General features: G+C 42.4%; 1 protein-coding gene across 2 annotated transcripts; it reads left to right on the plus strand.

The window, feature by feature from the left end:
* The first annotated feature begins 304 nt into the window (after positions 1–304).
* On the plus strand, positions 305–18290 carry wdr33 (WD repeat domain 33). Of its 2 annotated transcripts, XM_030773803.1 has the most exons (24): positions 305–481; positions 3306–3528; positions 3623–3691; positions 3856–3960; positions 4177–4272; positions 4431–4582; positions 6843–6940; positions 11272–11398; positions 11606–11760; positions 11853–11931; positions 12120–12230; positions 12339–12433; positions 12545–12631; positions 13010–13149; positions 13249–13398; positions 13559–14225; positions 14274–14380; positions 14767–14821; positions 14968–15274; positions 15474–15539; positions 15841–16001; positions 16260–16358; positions 16724–16927; positions 17121–18290. In XM_030773803.1, the coding sequence occupies exons 2-24, from the start codon at positions 3325–3327 to the stop codon at positions 17288–17290; spliced, it is 3504 nt and encodes a 1167-aa protein (XP_030629663.1). In that variant the 5' UTR covers positions 305–481; positions 3306–3324; the 3' UTR covers positions 17291–18290. The 2 variants fall into 2 exon arrangements, with proteins under 2 accessions (XP_030629663.1, XP_030629662.1); XM_030773802.1 differs by having other exon boundaries at positions 13559–14380.
* Positions 18291–18559: the final 269 nt, after the last annotated feature.

Consider the following 18559-nt stretch of genomic DNA (forward strand, 5'->3'; position numbering starts at 1 on the left):
TGAATGACATTAATAGGTCTACGCACTTTAATTAAATTAAATACCGGTTACATAATAATTATCTTTGTATTTCATGTGGTCAACATAACATAAGATGCAACTTTGATGCCTCTGCATTCTTAAACACCAAGGTATTGCTCTTATTGTCGTGCACATATGCTGCTTAGTACAACATTTGCAATATAACTTGTTTGTTTAAAATGTGGGGACGAATCGCTTTCTTACCTTGATAGATTACGCAATGACGCAGAGGTTCTCCCGCCTGCAACGTAATGACGTCATTATCAAAGCGCAGAGCAGAGCAACAAGACGCAAGGATGCCTCGAGATGGAGGCCGTGGGTGATTAAACACGAAAGTTGGCAATCAAATGCCATTTCGGAGACATCTAAATTGTATTGTCTTCAAACAGAGAATACAATCGTCTCCATAAAGAAGAGTCGTGTATAAATTCTAGTTATAGACTCAGCACTGGATTTTTGGGTGAGTTCATAAGCGTTGACTTGTAGGGATGTGCCTTGAACCGGGCGCCATTTAAACATGCTGAGTATGAGAAAAACAAATAGCAACCTTTCACGATAACGCTTGCCTTTGGCGTTGGTTGATGTCAAATATTCCGACACGTTAATAAACCGTAATTGATATTATTGTTGAAGGTAAATGTACTGTCATATTAATTTGTGCGGCATTTAGCTGGGTGAGTTAAGTTAGCTACTTAGCTATATCAACCATTGTGTGACAGCTAGCTAGTTAGCTTAGCTGTAGTAACCATTTAGTGCTAGCCCTGAAAGTTAACCTACCTAGCTAGAAAACCGAAAACTCTGAGCTTAGTCAGTCGCAAACCAAAAAGTGAATTACTACAGTATCCTTAGTCGAACCCAGGCTTACATGTTTCTTGATTGTTTGATGTGTTCTCGGCGTGGCACAAAATGTCGGTTAGTTTACAACCGCATCATCGACAGGTAACGAGCTACAGCTAGCAAGCTAAGTAGCTTGGCACGCTTGTCTGCAAACGCTAGCGTGTTGGCTAACCTTAACTTGTTTCATCGTCGCGAGTAGGAGAGCGTTGACTCGCGTTTAAGCCAGTCCACCAGTAGTTCAGATTCCTTGCAGACTATAAATATTTTATCAGCGAATTTGTGCTCAAATGCACTTTGTATGCTCTTCTAAACGTTTACGTAGCATCCCCCATCTTTAGTCGTTACAATAGTTCTGTTGCAACATTTGTATTAAGAAGCTGTGAGGCTAGCATCAACCCGGTTAACTGAATTACCCAGCTGTCATTTGTTTTAAATATACTTACAAGAAATAACACAGAGCTTCCTAAGCCAGCTCAGAAGGCTAAAGAGTACTAGTTCGGAAGTGAACTTGCACACAAATACAGTTCGGTTTGTAAAAGAAAAAGCGGCCATCGCGGAACCCAAATGAAATGGACTGTTTGCACGTACTGTGATTCCAAGAAGGAGTCAGCAACGCCAACGCACAGTTACATAGAACCCAAGAAAAGATCGTGTAGATGTTGAAGATGAATTAATACAGGGGTTACGAGAAAAATGGTGCTCTGGAATAATCATCAGAGCGGAGCTCTAGCCTTCGGAAATTCAGAAAGTCACCTAGACTTCTGTCATGTTTCATTGATACAGAGAGATGCATGTTTTTCAGTTTTCATTATATAGCTTCAACAGACAAATTCGTACCACCTCCTAGCATGGGTTAGCTGTTAGCACATGGATCAGTCGAAGCAATCGCATGTAGCCATGCAGTACTTTGTTGCAGTCTAACGTTCATGTTTTTATACGGAGAAAGCTCGTGTTATCCAAACACTGAGGTTTCAACTTAAAAAGGCCTCTTTAATAAAAAAAAAAAATCAACATTAGATTCTCAGGGTAAAAATAAAGGTTATCAATAACTATTAGTGTATCTGGAATTTCGGGAGTACGGGAGCTGGACACTGGGCTGATCACTGTACTCTTAATGTAGCCCTGTGCTTCACACCCACAAATTCTCCCTTTACAGCACCCAAAACAGCACACAGATATTGTTGAATCCTTTCAGATTTAAAATGAAATAAGTTAGTACTGTGAATAAAGTAAAAGGCTAATAGATTTCATCACAGAAAATAGCTATAAATTGTTGGATCTTCATCTTGTAGCGTCTGGAAGTCTGCAAGCTAGTTATATAGAATTACGTTGTGTGTTCCCTTATATTGCCAGCTGTTGTGTTTGTGGTATGTGGGCTTACTCTGGGGAGAAACTGAGTGAAAGGTACATTTGCTCACACAGTCATTTTGTATCAGTGGTCAAATATGTAATATAGGAGGTTTTTACAATATCAGCAGTGTTCAAAAATGTGTTTACGTTTTATTTTCTTTGTGCAACTCTGAAGATGATTTGTGTCGAACTTTTTGTTATGTGACTTGGAAAATTTGCTTCCTGTTAGGCAATTTGTAAGGTTAGACTAATAACACAGTTTTGCCTATGCAAGTAATTTTTTCTATGAAGCTGTAAAAAGTGAAATAAAGGACAAACCCACACATAACTATGTCATAATCAAACTCGCAGCCTACTTTTATGTTTTTGGAACCCAAATGTGTTATGTAAGCTCATACTGCCCTGGGACACTTGTAGGGTAAGTGTAAGCGTGACTATTTTTGTAATGTTTGTGAACATCTTATTTCCAATTATGACAATAAAAAAGCTACACTGAGTGGTCTTTCAGCCTCATTGGATGTTTAAGCCTGTCTCAGCAGTAATGTCTTGAAGGGTTAGTAGTTGTATCTGGTTATGTTATTGAGTACATTGGGAAATAATTTTTGAAAATGACTGGTATGTGCACAGTGAGGCTATACAATTCGTTAAGAAAAGTTGGCCTAAAATTCAAATTCACTAAGCAGTTTGGTCTTAAGCAGTAACTGTGATGTGATGTATTATATAGCCTATCTTATAATCTCATGGAGCCCCTTCCCAAACCCACATTTATTTGACTTAAGGAATTCTATCTATCATAGATTCTCTGCAACAGACAGAAGGGCTTGTTTCACATATATTCCTATTGGTTTTACCTCAGACATACACACACAGCATGATGTAAAACTAGCAGTACTTTCCACCTCACTATAAACAAGATGTATGTTGTCATGTAGACCTCACATGTTACATTTTGGTAAGAAGAAGCATTTAACCACAAACCTTAGGCTAAGGACAGGGCTGGGGTTTGGATTTCACACAGGTCTGTAAATATGTGACTTGATGACCAAGTAAATGTCTGATGTGATCCACAGCAACTTGTCTCTCTTGCCTGCCTGCAGGTATAGCTGACCAGTCACCATGGCGACAGACATTGGCTCACCGCCACGGTTCTTCCACATGCCAAGATTCCAGCACCAGGCACCCCGACAGCTCTTCTACAAAAGGCCTGATTTTGCTCAGCAGCAGGCTATGCAACAGCTCACCTTTGATGGCAAGCGTATGAGGAAAGCAGTCAACCGCAAAACCATTGACTACAACCCCTCCGTCATTAGATACCTTGAGGTACAATGGAAAGCTCCTTTGGGGTCCACTGTTACACAGAGAAACATGCTTGCTCATTGTCTTTACTGTGTCCTCTCCTCACTTTCACCTGCAGAACCGACTATGGCAACGAGACCATCGAGATTTTCGCGCCATTCAACCAGACGCTGGCTTCTATAATGATGTATGTTGTTATTATTGCACAATGGAAGCATTTTATGATTTTTATAGAAAATTAATAGTGGTTGATCTTAGTTAAGTTTGTTTTCGGCTTGTGTGAGTTTGTGACTTTTTTGGGGCTTGCATAGTGATGTTGAAATCATGAAATAAATTTTTTTCTTAATATAGCTTGTTCCTCCAGTGGGAATGCTTAACAACCCCATGAATGCTGTTACCACAAAATTTGTCAGAACATCCACCAACAAAGTCAAATGCCCAGTGTTTGTAGTGCGGGTAAGTGTGTCTTATGATCTGCACAGAAATCGTGGTATTTCAGGAGGCATTTATGGTCTTCCTGGAGACATTTTAAACTTGAACACACACACAAAAAATCTTGTAAGAGAATTGTTGCAAGACAGGTATGGTTAACGTTTTTTCCCCCCCTTCCTCTCGTTCCCACCTTTTTATCTTTCTCCATTTTCCCACCACCCTGTTTCCTTGCTTCTCCAGTGGACACCTGAAGGCAGGCGACTTGTCACAGGTGCCTCCAGTGGGGAGTTTACTCTCTGGAACGGCCTGACCTTCAACTTCGAGACAATCTTGCAGGTAATTTATCTTAACATTACGCTGCCCTTGTTTTTTGTTGAAATTGCAAGTCCTTGCCTTTTCTACATTGTTCCTCATAGTTCTTCATCCCAGACAGCTCTGGTTTCTGTTAAATGACTTGTGGGTTTATCAGTTCCTCTCTCTCTCTCTCTTCCTAGGCCCATGACAGTCCTGTCAGGGCTATGACTTGGTCTCACAATGACATGTGGATGCTGACGGCAGATCACGGAGGCTATGTGAAGTACTGGCAGTCCAACATGAACAACGTCAAGATGTTCCAGGCTCACAAGGAGGCGATTAGAGAGGCCAGGTCTATACCCAATCTACCATTTTCTGTAGTTAACCCAACCCTGTTACAGTCCCTGCAGTGTCAGGGCTTTGTCTGTAGGGGGCTCCACTCAGAACATTCTGTCCTGGTATATTTCTCCCTGTGCTGCTCAATGTTTATGTCTTCCATAATTGACAGATGTATGTGTGTGCTGTTGCAACACTGCACTGATTTATTACTTGTGGCTCATGAAATATGTATTCTCGTTTTTCTATACTTACTTAACGATGTACAGAAAAGGTTCTTTTTCACGGTCTTTTTAAATAAAGTATTCATAATTGCTTATAATCCAAAGGTATTGGCATATACAGACCAGATAAGCAAAGATTGGCAAAGAAAGACTCACAGGGAAGAAGTTGTGTTCCCACTGTATGAAAACAGTGTGTTGAAGGGGGAAGTTGGACCACCTGTCTGAGTAAACAGATTGTTATTGTCCTTTGCATAAGTACTTGGCGCATACACACACAACTCTAGGTCACACTTTACACTGGTATGCAAACACAACAAGTGCTATTTGACGCTGGGGCTTCAGAAACTGAGCTGTGCTTCGTCACTGCCACACTTTGTGAATAGCATTTCTTTAGTTAAGAATAAAGGTTGCAACGTTCTTTAAATAAAGATTGCGAGAATACACACAACTATGTGCTATTGGGGTCAAAGTGCAAAGCGAATGTCGTCCCGTTTGAAAGACCCAACCACTGGAGCATCAAGAGCATTTGGGCCCCTGCCAATCCTGATCCACTCACTTTTTTGTGCCAATGTGTCTGTTTACCACACTTAAGAGATTAACCTCAATAGATATAGACAATAAAGATGATTAACAATTGAATTACTATACAGCTCGCTAACATTACAGTAACAAAGGCACTGCTCCACTTCAGGACAGAATCTTCACATCGTCATATTTTTATGTTTCCATTTTGTTCACATCAGTTTTTTGCAGTGTAATAAAATCAAAGCAGAGATGGAGATAAGGTTGCTCTTACAGAAAATAAAATGCTCTTTTTTAATTTAATTTTATTTTTGTTTTAAAAACATGCTTTCTTAAGATAACCATTTGGTAAAATCTCTATATTACATTTTTGTAGCAGATTGGATCGTTTGAAGTTATTTTTTGGGTTTGGATTGAGTAGTCCGAAGTAGCTCTGAGAGAGACTTGTTTGGCTTACGTAATGCTGTGTTAGGAACAAGATGTTACAGGAATCGAGTTACGAACTACTGTAAATGCAACAATGGGCTGATATGGGGCCAGTCAGATAAAGGTTAAGTCATGATACAGAAAGTTGTTAGGTAAATATGTCCTAGACTTAAGTGCAGGTGATAGTGATGTGTCTCCTTAGGTCTCTGTCTTACAGTTGTTAAATAAACATGCTAAGCTTCAGTTAGAGGGAATGGATTTGCTGTAGCAGTAAGCAGAAGTGTATGTCAATTTGTTTATGGTGTGATTGTTGGTTATGGGTCGTTTACATACAGAGTGATCAGACTTTAGAAGTGAGATGCTGTCTGCTAGCCGTCAACTTTTGCCCGTGACTCCAATTTCAAGAAGATCCTTAGTTGGCTTATCAACATTGATTCTCTATATCAGGGGTGGGCAAATCCGGTCCTGGAGGGCCAGTGACATGTCAGGTTTTTGTTTTCCCCTCTTGGTTACCTGTTGATTTTCACCTTGCAAACAGGTGTGTTCTCTCTTCAGCCAATCACAGATTGTATTTAGTTAGCTGACAAGAAAAACAGCAGGACCATGGCCCTCCAGGACTGGGTTTGCCCACCCCTGCTCTATATGAATCTGTAACCAGAGGAACGCAAACGTTGTCATTATAATGCTTCAGCAAAAATGACTTTATATAGAGTATATGTTTAATATAGAGTATTTGAGCACCCAGCCCCCAGTCAACTTTTGAATAAATGACACGAGGTCTAAGAAACTTCATGGATGATAGAGTAGAGGCAGGACAAAACCTTGTTTTGTTTTTTTCCCACCCAACACACGCTCTCTGAGATGTCAGAGATTCAAAAAATGATGTTGCTCATTAGATGCACAGTGTCTCAGAGTTAACAGAACTTGATTTCAAGCTACTTGGCTTACACATGTTGGCTTTAGATTCGGTTTGGACTGGTATGTCTTTTGAATTTCAGTTCTGGGGACCTACAGGACTGGAGCCCTCAGCTTTTATTAAACCCACAAAGAGCTGCTTTTTGTTATTCTGCATATGTTGATTCTCTCCCCCTGCTGTGTCTTCAGTTTCTCTCCTACGGATAATAAATTTGCCACATGCTCTGATGATGGAACAGTACGAGTCTGGGACTTTCTGCGCTGTCATGAAGAGAGAATTCTGAGAGGTATGTGTCTGTGACCCAGGGAAAAACTAACAAACACCACCACATTTTTTCTCACTCAAACAAGCTGTGTTGTCAGGGCTTACCAACACTTGGAAGTTCAGTGTTTATCACAAAAGAAAAAGGCCTATTTCTGTGTTCTTTTTTCACACGTGGAATGCTGGCTCTTGACTTGTCTTTGTTTCTCGGTATGGCTGTGTGTTGTGACTATTTAAGAGTGTTTTGTTACTGTGATGCGTTAGGCTCCGTTTAGACTGTGATCTCAGTTCTCGGTCGTGACGGCCAGGTTGCGCGATTCTTGGAAAACCCCCCCCCCAAAGAAAGCAGTCACGCTTTGTGTGACCACAGTCATTGCTATGTAAGAATTTTGATACCAACACCTGCCAGGACACAGTATTGGAGGTTTATCAAGGATTGTCTTGTCTCAATCTCCTTGTGTGTGTTCTCACACTTTTTTAGTCTTTTTGGCACACAGAGGTGTATGTTTTGAGAAGAAGCTAACTTAATTTCACATTAACTGCCAGACTGATTTACCCTGATCTCTGTGTAAACACATGCATACTGACCAAACGGACAATTAATGCACTGACATGAACACACACTCTTTATTGACCTTATTGACTCTGAAAGAAATACAAACAATAAAAACTGAAAAAATAAGAATTTCATTATATCTACTGACTTGACACTCCAAACATTAAATAAGTACAAACATACAAATATTATAGATATTTTCATTTTCCCACCTCATTACAGTAATGCTAATTATTGCTTTATACACACATTGGTTTGGTTTTCATTCATTTCATGTTTTAAAACACTGCAGATTAGGATTACCATTTTTGGTAAGGTTCAAAATTACACTGAGGTGCGTTCTCATAATGGCTGTTTCTAATATTTTTCTTATGTGGTATTTGGACCATTTTTTACTGAAATGATCTAATATAGTGTAAAATATATTTTCTCTTCACATGGAGTGGAGCTACTACAGAGGTGCCTCTTTTGTATCTCTCAAGAGTTCCACAAAAGTCTGTACTAAGAGGATATTTTCCTCTCTTTTATATGAGTACACACAATGTTTTATATACTAGAATCTGGATAAAGAAAATAGAAGTGTGTTTTGAGCACTTGTAGTTCTTAAAAACTGCAATTTTTCAGTGTTTCTCAGTTCAACCAGCCTTTGTTGTTCTTAAAAGTTTATCGACTTCTTGTAACATTTTAGTGTTTCAATTATTGAGGCAGAAACCTTAAGGGGCTCATACAAAGAAAGCAGTTGAAAAGACGGATAATTTAATAATATTGTTTGGATTATATGACAGAAAAAAATATGAGCTACTCTGCTGGATTCACAGAACAATCAGTTTAAGGAGAGTGTTGATCCACTACCACAATGTAATCCAAACAAGTTAAATACTGATTAAGAGACCATTCCATTGTAGTACCATCATGAAAACCTAAAACAAGGATATTTTCAGTTTTTGGAAATTCAGTGTTACAGCAGATAACCAGCTGGGTTTCTTTAATGAGTTTAATGAAACTAAATTTATAGAAATTCGATGTGGCATGGCCCATTCACCTGTGGCTGACACTTAACATAAACTTTAACTTTTAAACCACCTTTAATGTGGAATTTGCCCTAATGATCCTGACTCATTAATTGGTGGCATATCTTTGCTGTATTTTGCACACATCCTGTTGAAACCAAAAATACGATATTGCTCAAAGAATTAAAATTTTCTAAAAATTGTTATGCACCGTAGCTAGTTTGTGTTACATGATGACTGATTGCCATTAGGGGGACTAAAGAGTTCGGTAACCTCCTAGCTAATTATGTTATGCAAACATGTACTGTAAACAATATGAAGTGACTTGCAAGCAATATTTTGAGCAATATTTTAATCACTTGTTATTCAGGAGCACATGTGACAAATTGCTGATCTTCGTGCAGTATGTGTGTCTTAGAGAAAGACTTTTATAAAGAACATTTGCACTTGTATGAAAGGGAGAGATGAAGGCAGAAAGCGGAGAAGGAAGTGTAACTTAAGATCTAATTCAAATCAGAGTGTGAATTAGAGTCAGACTCATGGTAGCTGATAACACATTGTATAATATCGTGTCTGATTGTCTTTGATTAGTCCCATGTCCTTTCATGCCATGTTTACCAACTCAGTAGAACTGAAAATTGATGCTATTAGTAGGAAGTTCTTACACTGGTGCCATTGACACATTATTGGTGGATTGTTTTTGAATAGCATTTTTTTCTTTGGCGATTGTGATGTAAAACTTGTGTCCACAATTTAATTTGTCAGTATGTTACACTGTTTTCTTTTCTGAGGCATCTAATAAAGGATCATTCTCAGTCACACACACACGTATTACTATTATTGGATATTGAAATTCATTGATGTGGCTGTGAATTAAAATTAAAAAATAAATAAATAAACCAAATCTGTGCCACTCGGACTGGCTTACGCTACTTTCCTACCCTGAAAATCATGGGATAATTATGCATCTCTTATTGAGAGTGGGGCACTCATCCCAAATGTAGTAATGTCATGCACATCCCCTGTAATTGCTCTGATCCACATTGCACATGCAGCCTAACTCTTGTCGAAGCTATTTGCTTAAAACTATGTCAACAGCTTGCTGTTTTTGCAGATTTGCACTGAACCTAATTTGACTTTTTAAAATCAATTGTGTATAGTTCAATCTAGAACATGAATTTTGCAAAAAGTCTTGCCTTGCACATGTTGGTGTGTTATAGACTGCCTGAACCAGTATTTTATCTGGTCCCCAGTACAACCTGTCTTTATACAGGAAACCAGGTGATAGGCACCTTTGCTATCAGGGACAGTGCAGAAATATGCACTATTTATTTACTTATTTATTTATTTTTGCTTGTCCAGGCTTTACCTGGTCCACCCCAGATTTGGGTTACTGTCTCGCCTGCAGTGCTTGCTGCTGGTTCTTGAATTAATCAGGCCCCCCAGTACAAGTGTAATACCACTATATCATTGTTTAGAGTATAAGGTTTCTCTAATTTACTTATACTTTTTATGTCCACAGTGATATGTAAATCCTCTTCATGCCCATGTAGGCATATTATCTATACCAACATGCATCCAAAGATACTCTGCATAATTAACAACCATGGCCCAACATAACTAGTTCATTGGTTTAGAGCGGTGCATGACAACACAGCTGCTATGTGTTACATTTAGTTTGTTTGTTAGTTTAAGTTCATGCTCTAGATCAGCGTTTCTCAAACTATGGGCCGCGGACTGGTGGTGGTCCGCGATGAGGAAACTGCAGGTCCGCAGAGCCCTGCCGCTGCGCCAGTCACATTATGCTTGGTGCTTTTGGCACTTGCCAGGTGACAATAGTAACATTTTATTCAAGATTCTAGGATGTTAAGCAAGTTTTCACAGGTGGGAATGCTTGACATTCTAGAATCTTGAATAAAATGTTACTATTTTCAAAGCAGGAAGTTCGGTCAAGTGGGTGGGGACCTGGCAGTTTCCTTGGTGCTGGTCTGCAGCCCATAGTTTGAGAAATGCTGCTCTAGTTGTGCACAAGGTGCTGAAGACTGCATACATTTGCATTTGCCATTTTCTCCTCCCCTGGGGTGTGATTAGCAGATCTATTTCATAGTGAAGCTAAATTAGCGAACCCATTCAAACAAATGCTCAGCACACATGAGATGCCTCTTTTTTGTTTTATTTATACCTTGAGAAGCACTCACACCTTTTCTCCCTCTCTCATGCACACAAGTATGTAATTAATCTCCTTGTAAGGCATACAGAAACATTAGTTCTGATCCTGGCACATCTGAAATTAAATTTTACGCTTTTCTTTGGAGTACATTTTCAGAACTGAACATGTGACATCTTGAATGAAGTCTGATTTTGTTAGGATTACTTCTGATGTGTGCACTGCTATTTGTCTGTATTCATTTTAAATAGAACAGTACATGGTAAATGTCAAGCTTGATTTGCATTGAGTTTTACACTGATGGGAAATTGCCTGAGTTTCATAGAAAATGTTTCAGACACCAGTTATGCAAATAACAGAACAAAATAGGACTGTTTCATTTTTCTTATGTTTAAGATCAGTAAGCGCATTCACATGTGTAGTCATTGTTAACAAGGTCTTCTTGTTAGTCCACCTGCTTGACACACTTAACATGTTCTCTTTCATTTGTCTTTACAAGTCTCAGATTCAAGCTTTCACATTATGTATATGTACACCATTTGAATTAGTTTCTGTCTGTGTTCACATAGATGTGACAGGTAGACTCCACAGCCATAAATCTTACATATTTCCTCGGTCTCCAGGTCACGGTGCAGATGTGAAATGTGTTGACTGGCATCCCACCAAAGGTCTGGTGGTGTCCGGTAGCAAAGACAGTCAGCAGCCAATTAAATTCTGGGATCCAAAAACTGGTCAGAGTTTGGCAACACTGTAAGTAACTAAGATTCCATCCTGCTGATAAACCAGAAGGTCCTGTGCTTTTAATGTGTGAGTTTGAAGGAACTATTTAAGTGCTAAAAACCATTTAGAAATTGGTGTGTGTTTAGTGCTGGCATCATAGGGAAGTGTTTTGATGAAATACTTTGAGGCGGACACTGATTCTGATTTTGTTTTTGTTTTTTTGCATCTCCCTTTCAGACATGCTCATAAAAACACAGTAATGGAAGTGAAGTGGAATCTCAATGGCAACTGGCTGCTGACCGCATCCCGTGACCACTTATGCAAATTGTTCGATATCCGCAACCTCAAGGAAGAACTGCAAGTCTTCAGAGGCCATAAAAAGGAAGCTACAGGTATGAAGATAAAATGTTCATAAAATGGTGATGTGTTTGTGAATGCATGTGATCGTGTTGATGGTAATGTGGTTCCCTGTCCTTATTTGTAGCTGTGGCCTGGCACCCTGTCCATGAGGGCCTGTTTGCCAGTGGAGGCTCTGACGGGTCCCTGCTGTTCTGGCACGCTGGGTAAACACTAATTAAACAGAGCTCTGACAGTTTTCACTTACCCTATGTCCACTATGGTACTCTCCACTGGAACACAGCCAGCTTAGTCAAAGAGGAGCCTCTTTCACACTTTCACAGCTAGAACAGATGACTCTAATGGTGTTGGATGCTTGGTTGGTCATGCGAGTGTTTTTATCGTTTGTTGGCAGCGTGGAGAAGGAGGTGGGTGGCATGGAAATGGCTCATGAAGGGATGATCTGGAGTCTTGCTTGGCATCCACTTGGCCACATCCTCTGCTCAGGATCCAATGACCACACCAGGTGTGTGTTTGGTTTTTAAGGGGGAGGGTACCCTCAGCTTGAAAGTTTTGAATTAAGGACAAATATGACTGAACAGTTTTAACTGATGTGGTGTGTGTTCTCCTGCAGTAAATTCTGGACCAGGAATCGTCCGGGAGACAAAATGCGAGACAGATACAATCTCAATTTGTTACCAGGGATGTCAGAGGATGGGGTGGAGTATGGTGAGTCTAATGAAATCAGGGATTTCCAGCGACTCCCAGTGTTGCAGTCCAGTGTTAGGTTTTTGTGTTTGGGCGTGAACGTAATGACATTGGTCATGCTGTGTTTTGTAGATGACATGGAGCCTAACAGCCTCGCTGCCATTCCTGGCATGGGGATTCCAGAACAACTGAAAGCTGCAATGGAGCAGGAACAAACTGGTGAGGACCAGATGGCATGTGCACAGTGTTCACAATATCTGCCTCCAAAGACATTATCAATAAAACCATTCCCAAACTAAATCATGCTTGTACTTTAATTGCCCTCTCAAATACTTTTGACTAATTATTTTAGTGTTCTTCACATACTGAACTTAAGGAGCTTTGACAGAGATCATGAGAGAACGTCTGCTGTTCCCCTGCTGAAACCTCTTCCGTTTGGACAAAACTAGACACCTATGGGTGAAACGGCAGTATCAGAACAGACTGATTTACAGTAGGGAGTCCAGAGCCTGCAAGATCAAAAAAAGAGAAATCAGAGGGATGTAGATCATATTTGGTCAAAACATGGGTTGTAGGTAACATGGTTGGTCTATTCAGGTAAAGAGACGGCACCAGAGGCAGAAATGAGCATTCCAGGGCTGGACTGGGGAATGGAAGAAGTCATGCAGAAGGACCAGAAGAAAGTTCCACAAAAGAAGGTTCCCTATGCAAAACCCATCCCAGCACAGTTCCAGCAGGTAACTCTGCCTCTGTCGCTTTTCTCTGTGTGGTGAAACTCTACTGCTATGTGGGATACTTCAACTAGTTTATCATACTCAATGTCTCTGACTCATCAGGCCTGGGCGGAGAACAAGGTGCCTGCTCTAGCTCCTGGAGAGATGCCAAAGGAAAGGAAGGATGAGAAGGCAGATGGTAAGAAGAAGACCCAGGCTGAAATAGAACAGGAAATGGCTGCTTTGCAGTACACCAACCCAATGCTGCTAGAGGTTAGTACACCTCAGTTCAACTCTTCATCAACCCACAAAAGGTCACCAGCACACTTACTACTATATATGTTTCATGTTACTGCAAGTAAACGCTGAAATGTGCACATCAGACTTTCTCTTTGTCTGTCAGTCCATGTAATTCTGTCTTCTGTTTCCTCAGCAACTGAAGATTGAACGAATGGCTCAGTTACAGGAGCAGGGCATGCCTCCTCCAGGTGGTCAACCAGGAGCTATGTCCACTTTTCCTGGCCAGGGTGGGCCAATGCCTCCACCTCCACAAGGTTTTCCTCAGTCTATGCCGCCCCAGCAGATGCCCCACAACATGCCTCCCATGGGTCCGGGCGGTATGCCAGGCTCCTTCATGCCTCCGGGGCAGATGGGTCCTATGGGCCCACAAATGCACCAGGGCCCTCCTCCACAAGGCATGATGGGACCTCCAGACATGCATGGGCCACAGGGAATGCAGAGACACCCTGGCCCTTTGAGGAATATGGGCCCTCATGGTATGCCTCCTGGGCCCAGAGGAATGCAGGGGCCTCCTCCGGGAGGAATGCCACCAGGCCCCCAAGGGCCACAGGGTAATATGATGGGCCCTCCCCCTAGAGGGCAGGGGCCACCTCAGGGAGGAATGATGCACCAGGACATGCGAGGGCCAGCGCCCCACGGGAACATGATGGGCCCCCAGGGACCTATGCCAGGTGGAATGATGGGGCCACCAATGGGTGGGAACCCGCCAAGGACACATGGTAATATGCCTGGCATGGGAAATATGCACGGGATGGGCAATATGCAAGGGCCCCCTCCAGGAGGTATGCATGGACCACCAGGTAACATGCAGGGACCCCCTCCAGGGAACATGCAGGGACCCCCTCCAGGAAACATGCAGGGACCCCCTCCAGGAAACATGCAGGGGCTTCCTCCGTACATGCAACAGGGCAAACCAGGACAGATGGGAGATGGAAACAGAGGACAGTTCAATCAGGTGAATAGAGACCAATAACAACGAAAATCATCCCAACCCTTCAGTGAATAAAGATAACCATATGCTTAAAATAAGTAGTGCAGTTATTGTGCTCAGGAAGACTGAGCTCGGTGGTTTTGTACGTCGCAAACGTGGTGTGTTAGGCCTTCAGAGAATGGGTTCATAAAAAATTCACTGTGCCAGTTTGATGTTCTTTTCTGTCACTAAACATTTAATGAAACATTTAATGAAATATATGTCAGTGTACTTTTGCTCTTGGAGACATCAGATATAGTAGACTAACAGTCAAAATTGCTTGATGGTACTTGATCTTACTGCTAAAATTAAAAGTATTTGTAAGTTGTGTGAGGTATTGTCAGTAATACTGAAGGACCCATATCTTCCAGGGTGGTCAAAATCCTCAATCGATGATGCACGGGATGCCAGGTCCAAATGGGAAAGGTAAGAGTCACCATAATTTGGAACACCTGATAACAATATCGGTACTGAATACCTCACTGAAACAGAATATTAGGTTTAATGTAGGCTGCTGAATAATTTTGTTTTTATTCATTCCTAACTGCTCTTTTGTCTGTGTGTGTAATTAGGAGATGGACCACGGGGACCTCCGAATCACCATATGGGCCCCCCGCCAGATCGCCAGGGGCCTGGGGGACCTGATGGAGGAGGCCAGTACTGGGGCGACTCTCGAGATGGTCGTCGTGGACCCCCAGATTATGAGGGGTCAGAGGGCGGTTTTCATAACCGTGGAGAAGAGGGTTGGAGGAGGGGTCCTGGAGGACCTGGGCAGGAGTATCAGGGTGACCCCAGGGCCCACAGAGGAGGCGCTGGAGGACAGTGGGAGGGTCAGGAAAGGTACCCTCCTCGTGATGGAGAATACAGGGGCCATGAGAGGTACACACTTCCTCTCTATCTGTACCACTATGTCCAAACATGCAGCTGGAGCACTCTAGAGCTAGAGGGTGAATGATGTTTTGGCATCAGACAGCTGCATTTAGACCAGGATTTTTTAAGTTATGCCAAAGACCTGAGACCTGAACCTGTTTATTTGTTGAGATCAGTCTTATGTGATCTAATGTCTTGCCTTTTTTAGGTATGATGGGTACGAGGGTCCTGGAGAGGAATATGGCCAGAGACGCCCACCTCACTCGGATGACTCGTTAGTCTCACACAAGGACACACTCCAACACAACAGACACTCTTTCTTTCTGCTTACATAGATGTACACCTTACACCCCATTATTCCACTGTAATGTTAGCTCATATATGCCAATTTCATGCTATCCACTACCTAGAAGTCCATGTGCAAATCACAACACCACTAAATGTAGCCATGGCAGTTTAAGGCAGAGGGAGTTATAACATGAATTGTTTTTTCCATTCAAAGATGCTTTTGAGTCTTTTCCTTGCCTTGTACAGTGGTGACAATGACTTTGGAGTGACCCGATCCGTCTTTGCAGTTATAGGAGGGGAGGTCCTGGGCGTCCAGATGGGCGTGGAGGAAGGGGAGGATTCTCAGACGAGTATGGGGGAGATGAGAACTTTGAATCCCAGGAGGATATGGGGCGAGGTTGGGACAACGGGGGAAGAGGGAGACCGCGTGGTGGAGCACCCAGAGGAGGTTAATACATTTCTGCTTCCCTTCCCCAAATCTGTTATGATCATGACGCAGTTCCCTGTAGGATGTTCCATGAAGCTTCAGTCTGGATCGAGCTTTTCTGGTCCACTACATTTTGACAGTAGTATTTTAAAACCGTGCTCATCGGATACTTGCATGCCACAGGTGTTTGTTTCCATACCTGATATTTGTCTTGCCCTTATGCCTGCAATCGTACTATAAGTGGTTGCGTGTGTTTTAATGTATTTCTTCCTTGACCAGGCGGTGGCAGGAAGGGACTTCTCCCTACTCCTGATGAATACCCTCCTCATTATGAAGGAGGAAGAAATCAAGAAGGCTGGGAAGGTGGTCAAGATTCAGGTAAAACGTACACCAAAATTACCAAACCCTACCCCTCTTATCTGAGTGGTCGTAGTGCAGTGTTTAGGTCAGTGCCAACAGCCCTCTGCTCGTAGCACCAAATTTTGGGCTCCTGACAGAGTTGTATGCCCCCCCATTTTTCCGAGGCTTTTGGTGGGACCCCCGTCCAGGCAGGACCCTGGTTAGTCAGGTCCACTATTACCCACAGTCCGACGCCCCTGCTTGCATTTGTCTTGGTGTATTTCAGTCATTGTCTGATTTTGACATCTTAGCTGATGTAAGTAAACAATTTGCCAAATTAGAAGAAGGACTGTTACCGTTTTTGGGATGTTCCATTCATTGATATTGTGTGTCTATGTGTTCAGGTCATGAGGAATATGATGGGCAGCTAGCAGATCACAGCATGCTTGACAGTCCATCTATAGCTGGTAGGGAACGCTCGTCCTCTCTTCAGGGCATGGACATGGCCTCGCTGCCCCCACGCAAACGCCCTTGGCACGACGGCCCAGGCACCGGAGACCCTCGAGAGCGGGACTCGCCTGGAGCCGGGCCAGATGACAGAGGAGCTGGTACAATAGTGTGACTGAGAGAACATAGTTTTTTAGTCTTGACTTTGTTCAGTCGATGCTGTTTTGCTTTGGATATTCTTCTCTTATTCGAAAGCACAGTGTTCCTGAAGTATCTACTGTTGTTCAGAAAAGGTTCGTAAATGATGTTTTCTACATGAGATTCAAAGTAACGCTTCCCCTTTTTCCTCTTCAGGTCGGCCACCCCCACGAGATGAAGGTGGCTATGGGCCACCACCTCGGGGTGGCAGAGGAGGTTGGGGTCGTGGTGGGCCTCCTAGCTCAGGTGGCCCAGGGGCAAATCCGGGCCCAACCACCAGGCGAGGTGCTGCCCGTGGTGCCATCCGAGGAGGCCGTGGCCGGTAGGGCAGGGGGTGCCCACCACACCAAGGCACCATGGGGCACTGTGGACTACATTGAGGACAGGGACCAAAAGCCATCGCCTAATTTCTGGCCGTACAGCAGGCCTGTTGAGCTGTGTAAGACATAGGTGGCTATTTCTGTATACACCTGTGTTAATCTCTTAGCCAACCGTTTTTGGCTCCCCCTCCCTCTCTCTGATTGGTCGGTCACTCAGCGGACGTGGCTCGGCCTGACTGCGACTGGTTGCACTGATGGTGACGGCTGTTTCTTACAAGGTGAAGCCTCTCGGTTTGACCCAACAGTTGTGATCTCAGCAACTGTTGTGTGCATCCTTCACAACAGAGATTAACTGTTCATACCTCAACCACCGGGATTCAATCCAGACTCGTACAACTTGAACCACCGAATTTGGCCCAGCTGCCAAAGCTTGGGTCGGAGAGGCTCCTAGTGGTCAAGCAAGCCCAGTTTCTGTCAGTGACTTTGTTTGCTTATGTCTCAAAGAGCATATTCATGGTGCATGGCAGCATTCTGAACTGGTGTCATTCATCGGTACCACCTCTGATTATTTCACTTTAGCACTCTGAAGGCTCCAGCTGGCTTGATTATTTGATCAGACAGACAGTTGCAACTTTAGTTGGACTTCCACATCTAAAGCCCCCTCCAACCTGAGTCTTGATTAAGTGGACATTGAAAAGGCACGAATTTTAAAATGTGTCTTTCTCACAGGACCAGTAAATGAGGGAGTGTGTTCCTCTGATGGAGTGAGATGCTGCTACTGCTCAGCAGACCAGTAGCACACTCCAGAGCATTTGCTGATCATTACACAAAACTGGACTTTGAATGTTTCGTTATCCCCTTTAGCCCTCGACTCCATTTATTTAATTTCATTTTTAAGGTAAAATAATGGAGCTGATCGTCCTGTAACATTACCAGGCTACTGAGTGCCGAGGCTGCCGTCTTTGTTAAATGTACAGTTTGTCACAAGATTGTCATATTGTTTTGTCCATTTTTTGTATCAAACTTCAATAGAATTTGTGCAAAAAAGTTCTAAATTATTTGGTGTGGTCTTTGTGTGAATCCTGATGAATTTTGAAGATATGAGACTGGTTATTTGCTAAACCTTAAACTGTTATCTAAGCATTACCACTGTAAGGCTGTGACTTGACATTTTCCTATAATATTAGACAATGAATAGCCTTAAGTCCCTCTTACTAATTCAACAGATTCTTATTTAAAATTGAACCACAATGAATCTCAAGTAAATATGACTTT

This window comes from Chanos chanos, chromosome 5 (assembly GCF_902362185.1).
Source record: "Chanos chanos chromosome 5, fChaCha1.1, whole genome shotgun sequence".
In the NCBI taxonomy this organism is placed as follows: Eukaryota; Metazoa; Chordata; class Actinopteri; order Gonorynchiformes; family Chanidae; genus Chanos; species Chanos chanos.

Excerpts from the sequence above, each read along its gene's own strand:
- wdr33 (XM_030773802.1), top strand. The coding sequence starts at position 3,325 with ATGGCGACAGACATTGGCTCACCGCCACGGTTCTTCCACATGCCAAGA. Across the intron at positions 3,529-3,622 it reads CCGTCATTAGATACCTTGAG|AACCGACTATGGCAACGAGA; the intron begins GTACAATGGAAA and ends TTTCACCTGCAG. Across the intron at positions 16,359-16,723 it reads GGAAGGTGGTCAAGATTCAG|GTCATGAGGAATATGATGGG; the intron begins GTAAAACGTACA and ends CTATGTGTTCAG.